This window comes from Tripterygium wilfordii, chromosome 9 (genome assembly GCF_013401445.1).
Source record: "Tripterygium wilfordii isolate XIE 37 chromosome 9, ASM1340144v1, whole genome shotgun sequence".
NCBI classification, from domain to species: Eukaryota; Viridiplantae; Streptophyta; class Magnoliopsida; order Celastrales; family Celastraceae; genus Tripterygium; species Tripterygium wilfordii.
Window position 1 is genome coordinate 9,380,577 of NC_052240.1, and position 14,115 is coordinate 9,394,691.

The 14,115-nt window shown below is 35.1% G+C and overlaps 1 protein-coding gene across 2 annotated transcripts; it reads right to left on the reverse strand.

The window, feature by feature from the left end:
- Positions 1–3,955: 3,955 nt before the first annotated feature.
- On the reverse strand, positions 3,956–9,142 carry LOC120004736 (histidine protein methyltransferase 1 homolog). Of its 2 annotated transcripts, XM_038854022.1 has the most exons (8): positions 8,988–9,142; positions 8,024–8,193; positions 7,791–7,853; positions 7,030–7,096; positions 6,812–6,912; positions 5,302–5,346; positions 4,517–4,987; positions 3,956–4,300 (listed from the first exon to the last, which is right to left on the reverse strand). In XM_038854022.1, exons 2-8 carry the CDS (start codon positions 8,156–8,158, stop codon positions 4,130–4,132), a joined length of 1,053 nt encoding a protein of 350 aa, XP_038709950.1. In that variant the 5' UTR covers positions 8,159–8,193; positions 8,988–9,142; the 3' UTR covers positions 3,956–4,129. The 2 variants fall into 2 exon arrangements, with proteins under 2 accessions (XP_038709950.1, XP_038709951.1); XM_038854023.1 differs by lacking the exon at positions 5,302–5,346.
- Between the last annotated feature and the right edge of the window lie 4,973 nt (positions 9,143–14,115).

Genomic DNA, 14,115 nt, shown 5'->3' on the forward strand with positions numbered 1-14,115 from the left:
GATCCAGTGTCAATTAAGACCATGAATTGATGGTTTCCAATTCTGCCTATTAGCCTCATCATGCAGGGTGCTTAAGACCCAAATGGAGAATGTAAGGAGATCTCTGGCTCAATAGTTGGTGTGCCAGCAACCATTATTGATTCTCATGGATTGTCTCTTTGTTCCTCCACTAAAGGCATACTATACTTGCACTTTATGCAAAGTTCTTTGGGTATAAGAGTGTCCTCTTGAGCCTCTATTATGAAGAGTTTTGGATTTGGACATTTATGAGTGGTGTCCATTAAGCATCACAACTATAACACAACCCCTTTTACCTCTTATCTCGCATCTATTGAAATGTCATCCATTGGACCGCAACCCCTTTCAGAGGGAAAATGTGCTTGGAAGGTTCAAGGAAATTGGAGCGGGCCCCCGTTGGTGGTGGAGTAGTGACACTTGAGGGTGGATTAGAAGTCATCCTATACCCTGGATATGACAAAGAGAGTACAGATGGTGGTGCCGATAGCTAGAGAAAGTGTGTAGGACAAGAGTTGGTTGGTTTTAGTCTCCAAATGGTGAGGTGTAGTACCCAATTGTGGTCTACAAAATTTCTGTCTGGTAACTTGCAGCGTTGCTTCCTACATCTTGACTGTGAGATGAATTTCCTCTTTTGGCCCCCCATAAGAAACAACATAACTTATGTGTCTCTGTTAACTTTGAAATTCGAACAACAATCTCTTCTAACTAGATTTTATATTTCTTTAAAGTACTCATTTGCCTGAGTCGAATCAGTTTTCCATCTGGTCCTCAAACAAGCAGGGACCAAAAATCCTTTGAAGCACATCGATGAAATCAATCCAAGATAGGAGTTGTCCAAATATCTATTATTCGAGAGAACAAACTGTCTCGTGTCCCTCCATATAGTATGAAGCAATCAGGACCCTCTAATTCATTAGTGTTTGGTAGTATGTAAAGTACTGGTTGGCCTTAGGGTTGTTACTGGTACGGTAAATTAACCATTGGTATACTATTACCGACCTATTGGTAATCGAAAATAACAAAAAACTGGTACATCATTACCAATTCTTTGGTACGGTAAATTTATCGATGACTTCGGTAACGGTAACGGTAAGCAAAGTTCAAAATCGATAAATTTCCCGATTATCGACTTATATATTAAATATATATTAATATTATTTTCAGTTTTAGTTTTCTTTAATTATGACCATTAGATTGATCTAATTTAATCTAGACCATTGATTATTTTTAGGGTTATCATTTATATATCACTCGTAGCAATTTCATTAACTTTAAAGCAGTGTTTGTTACATAACAAAATGTTCTCCCTTCCCATCGTGGTCTTTTATCTTTTATTTATCTTATTTCTTCTAGCTTTCCCACTGTGGAGTTTAAAACACTTCGGATACTAAAAATATTAGAAATGAATGGAATGATAGATTTTCCATTATAGATTGATGGAATAATGTTATGTGAATTCTCCTCTCTTTTTCTCCGATTGATAGGTCTTCTTTTCTTTGATTGACATGTAGCACAATGATCCTTCTCATTAATCTATCAATTTTATTATTGGTATTGTAGGCAAGATGAAGTGATGTAGAGTCTCATACAATGGCTATTAAGCACAATGCTACTTGATGCATTTTTTTTCTCTTTTTTAAATAGGTTTTAAGAATTGGTAAATTTACCAACTACCGACTTACCATTACAAATCGATCAGTATACCTACTCTTTTGGTAACGACAACATTTTTTGAGTTACCAAAATAATTGGTATAGTAACGGTATTCCGTGTTTAGTAACGGTAACCATACCAATAATAGCCCTAATTGGCCTGGTGGAGCCATATCGTCGGGTTGAATCCAGTGAATTTAGGGAAATCCAACTATGGATTTTTATTTTGTCATGCCATATTATAAGCATTGTAATCCTGCCCCGTTCAAGAGCCTGTACTACAGGAGGTGGAGCTAGTAGTGGTGTTGGAGCACAATCAAAGCGGTCCGTCAGGGTTTGAAATTATGCACCAAAGCGGGTAGTGAGTGCAACTATAGTTTCAACGAGGGGAGCTTGGGCATCGTCATTTGCCATTGTTCTAGTTTTCATCATGAGAATTGGGTGCCTCTGATACCAATTGTTACGCAACCACATGACTAGCAGTAAACATAAGGGAATCAAGATTAGTACTAGCAAAACAACTCAGTATTAGATAACCAAATATCACTGATCCAGAGTTACAATCACTATAATATCCAGAACAATAATGAAAGAGAAATAGCATATAAGGAACGTATATTCGAGAGAGGCGGCTCTCCAGAGTTCAATAGAAAAATTCAAACATTCAACAACTCTTACCCTAACAACAAAATACTATATATATAGTAGCTCAATAGAGCCATCACAACTGTCAAATCTCCTGCATCATCCAACGGCTATGCTTACGATAGTAAAAATAAGATGAAAGTAAATTAGTTGAGAGGCACGTGACATCTCACTGGTGATCACTCCCTAGCGACAGCGACCTGCAGAGAGACATAACAAAAGTGATTGACGATGAAAACATAGAATCAAGGGCTGAGCCAGGAAGTGACAGTGGGGTGGGCTACTGCATTTTGATTTGCTCTAAAGAATTTAGTGAGGGTTGCCCTCGAAATTAGTTTTTAGGGTTGTTCTACAACAATAGTACAACAATACAACTTATTGAAATGATGTTATTGATGACCATTCATCTTAATGGTTCATCTCATAAAGTAAGCCAAAAGGTTAACATAAATAAATATTAAAATTGATGAAAATTAATCAAAGACTATGTAAGACGAAATAATATATAACTAGAACACATAAGTATTGTTATATATTGTTGTTTAGATATGCACTTACAAAAAAATATACATAGACAAATATATATACACAACATACAAAAATTCTCCAATGTGCACCTAATTTGCGTATTTAAAATACGAATCACTTTTTAAGGGCGTGGATGAGTGAAATGACAAGTGAGACCAACTATTTTTTGTCCCACATATTTTAAATCAATGGTGAAAGCATATATGCGTATTTTAAATACATAAATTAAGTGCTTATAGGAGAATTCCTCTATATATATACATATATATATATATATATATATATACACACGTAAATAGCATATTTGAGGAGGAGGAATCCAAACCGTGATCACCAAGGTGATAAACACCATCTTTAGTATTTCAACTAATGAATCGGATAAGTAATATATTTTTTAAAGATATATAAACATATTTTATATATATGTGTGTGTGTGAAGTATAATTTTTTATATAAAAAATTTGGGGGCTTGCAGTCCCCTCCCTCCGCCCTTGATGGAATGGTACCCACCAGAGGCAGAGAGTTCTTGGACAGATTCAAGAACTGCAAGATGCTTGAATACCCAAATGGCAGAAGCCTAATTACACTAGAAAACCCATTGCCTAACGACTCGATAACTTGTAGCTTAAGTTTATCTATCATCTGAAAAAACCCACTCATGAAAGGGAAGGTAGAAGGAGGAGTTAAGACGTAAAAAGGGGGACATAATAGACAAAAAGGTAATTTTGCCATGTTGAGCTAAGCCATACGATTGAATGAACGGGTGGGATTTTAAAAATTCTAAGAATTTCAGTTACCATGCATTTCAGACTTTCAGCCCCCAATCCGGAAGTGAGCCTTTAGAGGTAGAGATATATTATGGCGATCTGCATAGAAATAGAGATGGCAAGTCTCAATTTTTCAGATCTTCATCAGACTCTGATTCAATCTACATTTCTGTCCAAATCTGGAAAATTTTTAATTTTCACACTGCATTAAAAAGATTCAACTTTCAAAAAATAACCATCAATTTGAACTTTGCTTCACTCAATTTTAGTAATTTACAAGTTAAATTGGTAACAATCTGCAAAGGATTAAAAAAAACACTGAGGGAAAAATATTACATAAGGGCATATGTGCTTGAACTAATTCTTCAAATTTCCACCACTATTATTACTAATAAAAAAAATTTCAAATGAAAATATAAAACGATGGAATGATGCTTATCATCACATTATACAGATAATAATCGTTTAGCACAAATAAAAGTCCAAAAATTCTGCTCTTAGGAACCTCTCAACTATTGTTCACTTGAGAAAGAACTTCCATATGTCTCTGTCAGTCATTTCCTTTATTAAATGCAATCCGAAAACGCCTTCTTCATCTACGAGACTTTTCAGGTGTCGCGCTCCATTGTTGAAACCAACATAATGCTTCTTTGTTGCTAAGTAAATTACTCCATATGGAGGTCTCACACACTGCTTATCAGCAACAACAGCAAAAATAATAATTAAATGAATGAAATTAAACAAGAGAATCGAACATTGACATCAAATTATAATCATCTACGAAAACTTTTGCGTAGCATCATTGTCCTTTCATGTCTTCATCGGAATGGTCACATGCCGTAATCATAAGTCACTTTGCAAAAACATCCAAAAACATCATGAAAGAATGGAAATGAGCAACCATACCTTCTTGATAAGACCATATAGCTTCTTCAATGGAGTTACTGAGTATGGTATCTCTGTCAGTAAAATAACATCATAACCTCCTTCTCCCAGATCTGTCTCATCAGCCCTTTCCCATGCTCGGCTTCCCGAAAGTTTTCTTGATCGCCTTGCGGGACACTCCTGCCCTGTTACACTACCATCTTGGCTACTGCATCCATCCATGAAATCCTCCTCAGAGAAGCTCAACTTCATCCCTGTTTTCACTTCATATGCATCGCTCCTAACCACAGACAAAACAGTGGGGAGTTCTTCCCAATCCCCAGCATAGAACTGGACTGTTGGGGACAAAGTTTGTCTAGATGGAGTAAGGGGGCTCTCTGGTTGTCGACTTTGTCTGTCCCGGGCTTCCTCAAGGTTGCCCAGGACATTTGGTATGGTTGTACATCTTATGGTTTCTGCATTGAGGTCTTGAAAGTGCACTGTACAAGCCCCCTGCATGATAGCTTTTTGGAATAACTAATTTATGCAAGTAAATAACTAGCTTGAAGTGCAACCATCTGAGCAAACTAATTGCTGTACCTACTCAATCTAATAGGATTCTGTACAGAAAAGGTGCTTTGGTTGGCCTTTAAGCAGAAAAAACATAAGCCCATTCACAACTCAAAACAAAAGAGTTCACCAAAATTAAGAGGTAATCCAACGAAGGTCTTTCCAGGTTCTGCAAGCAACTAATGCCACTAGAATCGCTAAAAGAGATGTAACGGTTAGGGAAAAAGAAAAATTGAGCAAGATCAATTGAACTATACCTTCAGGCAAGCGAAAATCCCAGGAAGTCCATAGCTGCAGCTCAACTGGTAATAATCACCAATCCAAAAAGGATAAAAAAAAAAAAAAAGGTATTAGACTTTACCTTTGAGAATTAAGAAATAGAAAAAATGACTAGTCAAATTTCTCTTTAAACCAAAAGGATAAAAGTTTGCAGACCTTATTGCTTTAAAGGAAGCAGTTGTTGCACCGAAACATGCAACAGGGTTCAAAGAATCCAACAGCAGAAAGTGAAATAGAAAAATTTTTGGCATTCTGATGGTAAAAAGAAGTTGTTCAATTAGAGGTTAAGAAGGGGAGGAGGTGAACTGGGTCATGATATTATTTCTCTGATGTCGCAAGGTCATCATGTCGAAACTGGGAACAACAAAACAAAAAAAAAAAAACACCAAGGAATCATGGGTTGTCCAGTGGTAGGACAACCTGCCTAGAACCTTGACGTCCTTGGTTCTATTCCTATGGGAGGGGCGGGGATAGGAGATTATTTCCGAGGGATTAATGTACCCAAAAAAGGCCTAGACACAAACAAAGCATTTGTCTTAAGCATATAGTCAATGGAAAATAGAAATGACATCTTCAATTTGAACTCCCAGATTGAAAAGATGTTTTGACAGAGTTACAAGCTGGATAATATCATCTTCCTTTTTCTCTTGTTTAGTTGTTTATCTACCAGAACACCACAGGGAGTGCCTCACCATTCTATTGTGAAGTAGGGGTGGCAAAACTCTGTCCTGTCTGGATGACCGAATTTGTCCGACTTGGATTAAACCAAGTTTGGACATAAGTTATATGTCCGAAATCCGGATCCAAGCACAAAATTTTTTCCAGTTTAAAACATGGTCCGGGTCTAAACAAAAAAATCTTGTTTAATTTACTTGTCCGGACCCTAACCCGGATTAGGTTATTATCCGATTTACTTATTCGGATTAAACTAATCCGGGTTTGATCAATTAAGTACGTCCGAAATCCAATCCGGGTTAGGGTCCGGCCATGTAAACATTTCGTAAACACGTGGTATTGTCCGATCCTGAACCGATTTTTTGCCACCCCTATTGTGAAGAACCATAGAGTGAATCATGGAAGATTAATGAAAGAAGTAATAATAATTGCCTATTGGGTAAAAGAGGAATGCTATGATTTCCAAGATCCTAATTAAGATTAATGAAAGAAGTAATAATAACTGCCTATTGGGTAAAAGAGGAATGCTATGATTTCCAAGATCCTAATTATGACTAAACACTGTACTACAGTGCTACTGATGATATTTAAACATTGCATTAAGTACTAATAACTAATAAGTAATAACTGCCTACTGGGTAAAAGAGGAAAGCTTATGATTTCCAATATACTAATTACGACCAAACACTGTACTACAGTGCTACTGATGATATTTAAACATTGCATTAAGTTCATTTCCGTCATCAAGCAGAGACGCAACATGCCAGGGTTGCTAAAAAGAACAAATGAACAAGTACTGTTTAACTGAATTACCTCGAGCACCCTCTTGCCTCTAAAGCTTAGTTGTCCGTCACGAATCTCATGCTTAAGGACATTAACAAGATCAATGGAGCTGTCCCACGATCTCAGAGGCCCTGTAATACCAAGAGAAGGGAGCTTTTATTAATTCAAATTTTTCAGTACACATCAACATTCAAATTACCGTAAATGAAGATTTGCATTAACAGTAGACCAAAACGTGATATACCTACCATCAGGCTTTGAGGGTACAATTTCTGAACCACCAAAACCGATTATATCAGCAACACTAATTCTTCCCTGCAAAAAGTTGAATTAAGGCATCACATAAACATCCAATTCACTGTTACATGAACAACAACAATTTAAAAGAATTGTTCTGCTTTCAAATTTTGATTTCCAGACACAATCAAGTATCATAAGTCATAACATATTTCTGCAAGACCACAAATGACATGCCGCATCCACAAACCCCAAGCCAAAATCCTTGTATCCAAAATCATACTCAACCTAACATAATATACTTGAAATTCATAATTGTTGCCATCTAAAGGATCTTTTTTTTTTTTAATTAAAAGTAAATTATATCATTAATTTTTTTGAGTCAATAGGTTGAAGAACATGATCTCCATCTAAATGACACCCTCTTGACAAAAGTAAAACATGGAGTTTTACGGATAAGATAAAATAGCAAATTGCATCTGGCAGCAAAAAAAAAAAATCATTCCGACTCAAGCTCAATACTAACAACTCAAACCCCAAGGGAAACCTCATGATAAAAGGTAAAAGGTAAAAGGTAAAAAAGAAACAATTAAAATAATCCAAAAGCAATAAAAAGTTCTTATTAACACGCTATTTAGTTTCCGAGAAGTCATCTTAAAGTCATATTAGAGTATTAGTGCAAAAATGAATCAGAAAAAGAAACCTTTGCAGAAAAAAATTTCCTCAGATGTCCACAGTGGTATGAAATAGAACCGCCAAAGCTTCAACATACCTTGAACATATGAAGCCCTTGCAGTTCTACATTATCTCCAGCATGCTTGTAGGAGTGAGCTGTCTATGCAACAGAAAAATAAGAGAGCTATAATTTTCAGACACTTCTGAAGGCTAATTGCCTCATAAACAAGTTTATGAAACAAAGTGGATGCATTTGTGTATGTGTGTATGTCAGTCAGGCAGATATACAAATTTAACTACTGATACAGATATTCAGGAAAAAGGATATACCTTGGAAGGGAGAATCTCGACAGCTGGTGAAGGAAGATGAGTGTCTCTCTCTGAAATGGTGGACATGCTGTGACTTCCTCGCTCGTGAGTTACCAAGCCTGGCAAGCACTGAGCAAGCAGTGATGGTGCACGCATTGTGCCTTTTTACCAACAGTTCTTGACAAAACAACCTGGAAATCATAATACTTCTTATCACCCCGCATTTAAAAGTTTAAGAAAAATAAATCAAATGCTTAGCATGAATAAAGATATCAATCTTAGAGAACATTTAAAGTACCAAAGAACAGAACTCCAAAAAAACAAGACTGCAATGAAAATCACCACATATCATTTGATAGAAAAAGGAACTAAACAGACTGATTAGAACTCCGCTCAATCAAATGCGGAGTACTCAAATGCAGACCACATAAGAAAATATGGCACAATCTCAACTAGATAAAGCAAACCAGAAGACTCAAATTCTTTGATACAAATCCTCTGTCATTGACAACCTACACTTTCAAATTCTCACTTTCACCCAGAGGATCAAATAATAAAATTCAAATTACGTCATGATATGATTGCAAAAAAGTTAAAATTAATCCAAATAGACAAATAATATTGCATCCCTCCATTTTGATGATGCAGGAATATCATAATACACCACAGCAAAGAAAGCCGTAGAGCATTCCAGCAAAGAAAACCACAAAGCTATCAAACCCAGTTGTTCAAATACATCAAACATACAAAACCACATAGAACAAATCAAAAGAATCAGACGAAATAGGAATCAATAGAGGAAACGGAAATGACCAAAAGCAGTAAGAAAATAGAAATTAACCAACCCCAAAGATAACGCTTACAAACCACAAACTGAAAATCGACACAAATTAACTTTTGTACTTGCATCAAGAACAAAACCATAAAATCAAAACATTAAAGCACCACATGAAATGAAAATTAAGAAAAAAATCAAAGAGCGAACCGTTCAGCGAGAATTCTCTACAAAATTAAGATTGTCGATAAAGGCACAGCGTCATATTATAATGCGATGAGAAGAAAACCTGCAATTTCAGGGAAAGAGATCGTCTCAAAGTCAAAAAAGGAATACTATACAAGAAGAACAATGAAAGAAGCTTCTGATTCAGACTCAGACAGACTCAACGCTACCAAAAACTCAAATTTCAATTTTGTCCCTAACGTTTCACAATAATAGCGGCATTGCCACTTCTGTCTCATGCATGCTGTACGCCTGTACTGCGACTTTTTTAATTTGCAATTGTTTTTTGGATTTTTTATTATTAATTGGAAAAATTATGGATAAGTCACACACTTACTTAAAAGTTTTCTCAAATAAATTTGGTTCCATAAATTTCATAAGGCTTAAAAAAGTATTTCAAAAAATATTTATCTTATTGACTGAATTACCCTCTTCTTCCCTCCTATTTGATACTTTTTATCTTCCCAATATGCACGTGAGTCTAAGTCCAAAATTTCTATTGTGGGTGTTTGGCAGTGCGTTTGTACTGCGTTCAGTTGCAACACACCTCACAGCACCACAGTTTTTTGTGACACGCCAAACAGCTTTGGCGTTTCAACTCACCTCACAGCACCACAACTTTTTACCTCACAGCACCTCACCACACCTCACAGCACTCCCAAACGCTTACAATGTATGTTGAATTGTCCTACGTAATCAAATTAGGTAAATTATTTTATTTTTGATTAATGTACAATATAAACATTAAGTTATTTTATATTAATATTATTAGTCATCTAATATAACCGTAATTTAGATACGCCAAACGCACCTCACAGCACCACACCGCACCGCACCGCAGTTTTAAAAGTGATGCGCTAAACAGCTTTTTGCGTTCCAACTCACCTCACAGCACCACAGTTTTATAACTCACAGCACCACACCACACACCACACCTCACAGCACCTCACAGCATTCCCAAACAAGCCCATTGTCTCATCGGCGGAAAGCACATCAAGACTCCCCCGCCTATGGCCAATTGCAATATGATTTTCTTTGTTCTTTTCACGAATCTAATCTCTTGTTCTTTTACACTGGGGGATCTTCTAGACTAATTTGTTCTCTTATTATTACACTGAGTTGATTACCTAACGAGGCTTGTAAATCTAAGGTTATTTGTTTAATTGTGTTTGCAAATTTGTGTGGTGTTTTGATGTTGATTTCGTAGTATGAAGATTAGTTTTCTTCAATTTTTGTGTTGTGATTCCAGTTGTGCTAATGGCATTCTTATGCTTTGATTGCAATTTTGATTCCTTTTGCATTATTATCCGATTATGGATTGCAATTGTTTGATTCTTGTACCTATTGTTAGTTGATTGATTATTTGTTTGATCATGCTATTTATTTGTTATTCTCCTTTGATATTCATGGCAGGTCAATATTCGATAGAATTTTTAGTGTTTTTTTTGATAGCTTTTTGGCTTGATGGTGATGCATTAAAACTGACCTACTGATGTGTTATTTGTTTCTTATATATGTTATTTGTTTATTATATATGTGTTTTTGTCATAAATGACCTCTAATCACCTACTGACACATGATAGTGTGTGACCCGCAATTGGCAATCATCAAACAATCTCTAGAGGACTCATGGCAAGAGCAACAGGATTTTGGATTAATGTTTGTTCATTTCGAGGTAAATCCGGTACTAGTTAATCTGAAATTCATGAGACAGTTGTTGGAAATTAGAATTATCCAAACGGTCATATCCGAAAAGTTATAAATGTGAATTTGTTCTCATAATTATTTCAATTTTGATTTAAAACCATTTATTATATAGAAACACTGAATTTTTAATTCACTGGATAAGCACAAAGAAGTTCAGGATAATTTGAAGTTTGCTACTTGCATTGAACAACACCAAATAGTGTGTGGACTTACCTCAAGTGCAAGGTAGTCGGGCAAGTAATAAAATCGGTGAGACCGGTGTTGAATCATAAGGAAGCTAATACAATTCTGGTGGATGAATGCAAACAATTAACTATAGAGTTAATCATAAAGAACAACAAATATTTTGTAAGAAAGTAAAAGAACCAAAAGTTCGGTAAACATGTGAACAAGTATCAAACTAATAGCGATTTTGCGAAAACAATTAAATAAAAAGCTATTGCCTCAAATCCTTCCCGATGGATGATCAATTCTCATGTTCAAGGTAATGTTGTAAATACACACAACCATGCACAATAAAATTGTGTGATATCAAACAACCATAAAAGTGCAATGAAAATTAGGCTTGAAGACTTGAATACAAATATGGATGTCAACATGCTCATTAATCTACGATAAAAGCTTAGGGGTAGTCACCTCATCTTACGGATTAATATGTTCCTAACAAATGTCGGCTTTACTGGCACCCTAGTTCCACACTCAAAGGCCAAATCACCATAATTTTACCATACTCATTCCATAAATTCCATAAAGACCAATAATCAACTCATATATTGATGACTATGCAATTAACTCAAGTAATTAGGAAAATCATGAATAGGGTATTGGGGACTTTCATACAAACATGTCAAATGGAATTTTTAGACTATCGATGAATGCTTAGAACACAACACACCAAATATTATGAATTAATATTCTCCCTTGGGACTTAACTTAGTTGTCAAACTAGATTCACACTTCCAGACTGGAAATCACAATAATAGCATACTCGTTTCCATATACCCAATGCATAACTACCACAAAATCACAAGAAAGAAATCGAAAATTACAATTATATGAACATATCTTGAACAATCGAACATCGCATCCACCCTTTGGGATTAGAAATTAGAGAAGAGAACTAGCCACCCATGATTGTTGTGATAAACATCCAATTTATTGTCATCTAAATCAATATTTATACAAAATCAATGATAAGAACAAAGCAAAACAAAGAAACTAGCCAGAGAAATTATATATACATTACACTATTCCTAATGGTGAATGAGAGAATGTATGAAGAGAAACCCTTCAAATATGATTTTTACCTATTTCCTATGACTAAATTACGTATTTATCCTTAAAAAATCGTTCCCCATTGGTTACAATTAATAAATGCCCAAAAAACCCTTAAAAATTTGTTCTTAGATGTGTAGAGTTGGGTAGTTGTCCGAACACCTTGTAAGGGTGCCCGGACACCTGCTATCTCGACGGCCAACTTAGGTGTCCTGACGGCCAAATGAGGTGTCCCAATGGCCAAATGGGATGTCTCGACAATAACTCTGATGTCATACTATTGAAAGTGAAGTCTCTACCAGCATTTTGTGCTTCAACCTAGGGTTGGTAAAGAGGTGGAAAGGATTTGTGATCAATCAAATTTTACACATTTGGATGTGGTACGAAACAACGCTCTCAATGACTGATTTGGAACATTTATAAGCCATATCAAAGGCGTGAGAACAGGTCAGCACACGGTGAATCTACGTCGCCAAACATTGATAGTTTCATAACAGTTAACTAGTCACGTAAGTGGGTTAATTGCCTGAAAATGAGAAATCTATCCGAGTTATCAAAATTGAACAAATTTAAACTTCCGATTACTAATTTGCAAAATTTGAACTTTCGGTGAGCAAATTGAATTTTCAAAAATCTTTCGGTGATGAAAAGTGCTAACCCCAAATTTTCCTATCTTTTTTCAATAAACCTATTTTACAATATCAAATTCGCGGAAGTTATGAAATATGGTTTAACTATTAAGTTCCTCCTATCTATTGAGATTATATTTTCATCTTTTTTCTTTTCCTAGATCAGTGGGAAAAGAGAGGGAACCATATAAAGATTCAATTGAAGAGAATGATACAAAGTCTTAACGAACATGTCATACTCCAAAAGTTTAAGCATCTTTTAGACACACAAAATTCATCTATAAAGTATGAACTCCATCTCCATTCCCACTTAGGGATGCGAACTAGTCAAGCTATTTGTAAAATACTTTCGGGTAGAATTAAGGGCTCGCCTTAAGTTTTGTCCGTTTAGAGGATCTACTTATGCCCTGTTTGGTAAGACATTTCTACTAGCATTTATACTAGTTTTGAGCATAAATGCTAGAGGTTAGCCAAACAAGCATAACGATGCGCGTAATTCGAGGCAATTTTATTAGCATATTATGCTAGTTTCAAAATACTACCAATTTGAACAATTTTACTAGCATTTATATTTCTATTCCTTTTATGTCCTTAGTATTTTATTGTCATTCCCATTATAACCTCACCCCATTAATTAATTAATTATCTTTATTTTATAATTTTTATGTATAAATACATTTATATGTCTATGTTACAACTTAAACTAAAATATATAATACCCCAACACATAATTTGTCATAATATGCTACACAACATAAATGCTACCAACAAAAGTTCAACCAAACACTACCAAACATTCACACAACATATCTACAACTAAAATTGTTCAGTATTTCTGCTAGCATATCTGATACTTTTCAAAATGTTTTACCTATATAAAATATTTCCTATATGCATATATTTTTAAATATTGTGAAAGTTGAATTTGACTTATCTTGAATATTAGTTATTTATGGCATTGAATAGATTATTTCCAAGTATTAGAAAAAATATTTAATTTTTGAAGTTTTTTACTTAAATGAGATTTGACATTTGTTATTAATATGAGCTCAAACTCAATTTTTTTAAACTCTATCAATATCCAAAATCGAGAAAGATATTGCAAGCCGAATTTGTACATGCCAAAGCAACTCCGACTCGGCCCATTTATACCGCTATCCCAGGCTCAGTCAATCTTCCATACTTCAATGCTAGACACAACGTAGGTGGTAGCTAAAAAGAAGTAAACATCCTCGATACCATTCATCCAAAATCAAAGGAGCCAAACTCAAAATTGGTTTGTCTATTCCTCATACGCTTCCACTTGAGAAAGGAGAAAAAGAGAGAGTCAATTGTGGGTAAGTCAACAATGGAATAATTGGTCAACCAAGTCCATAAGGTCGACAAGCGTTAATGGTAGTTGAAAAATGACGATTGATTTGTGCCACATCTCCATTTTTAAATATCACTATTTATTTCTACAAGGAATTTATTTTTTTTAAAAAAAAAATAAAGCATAAAAG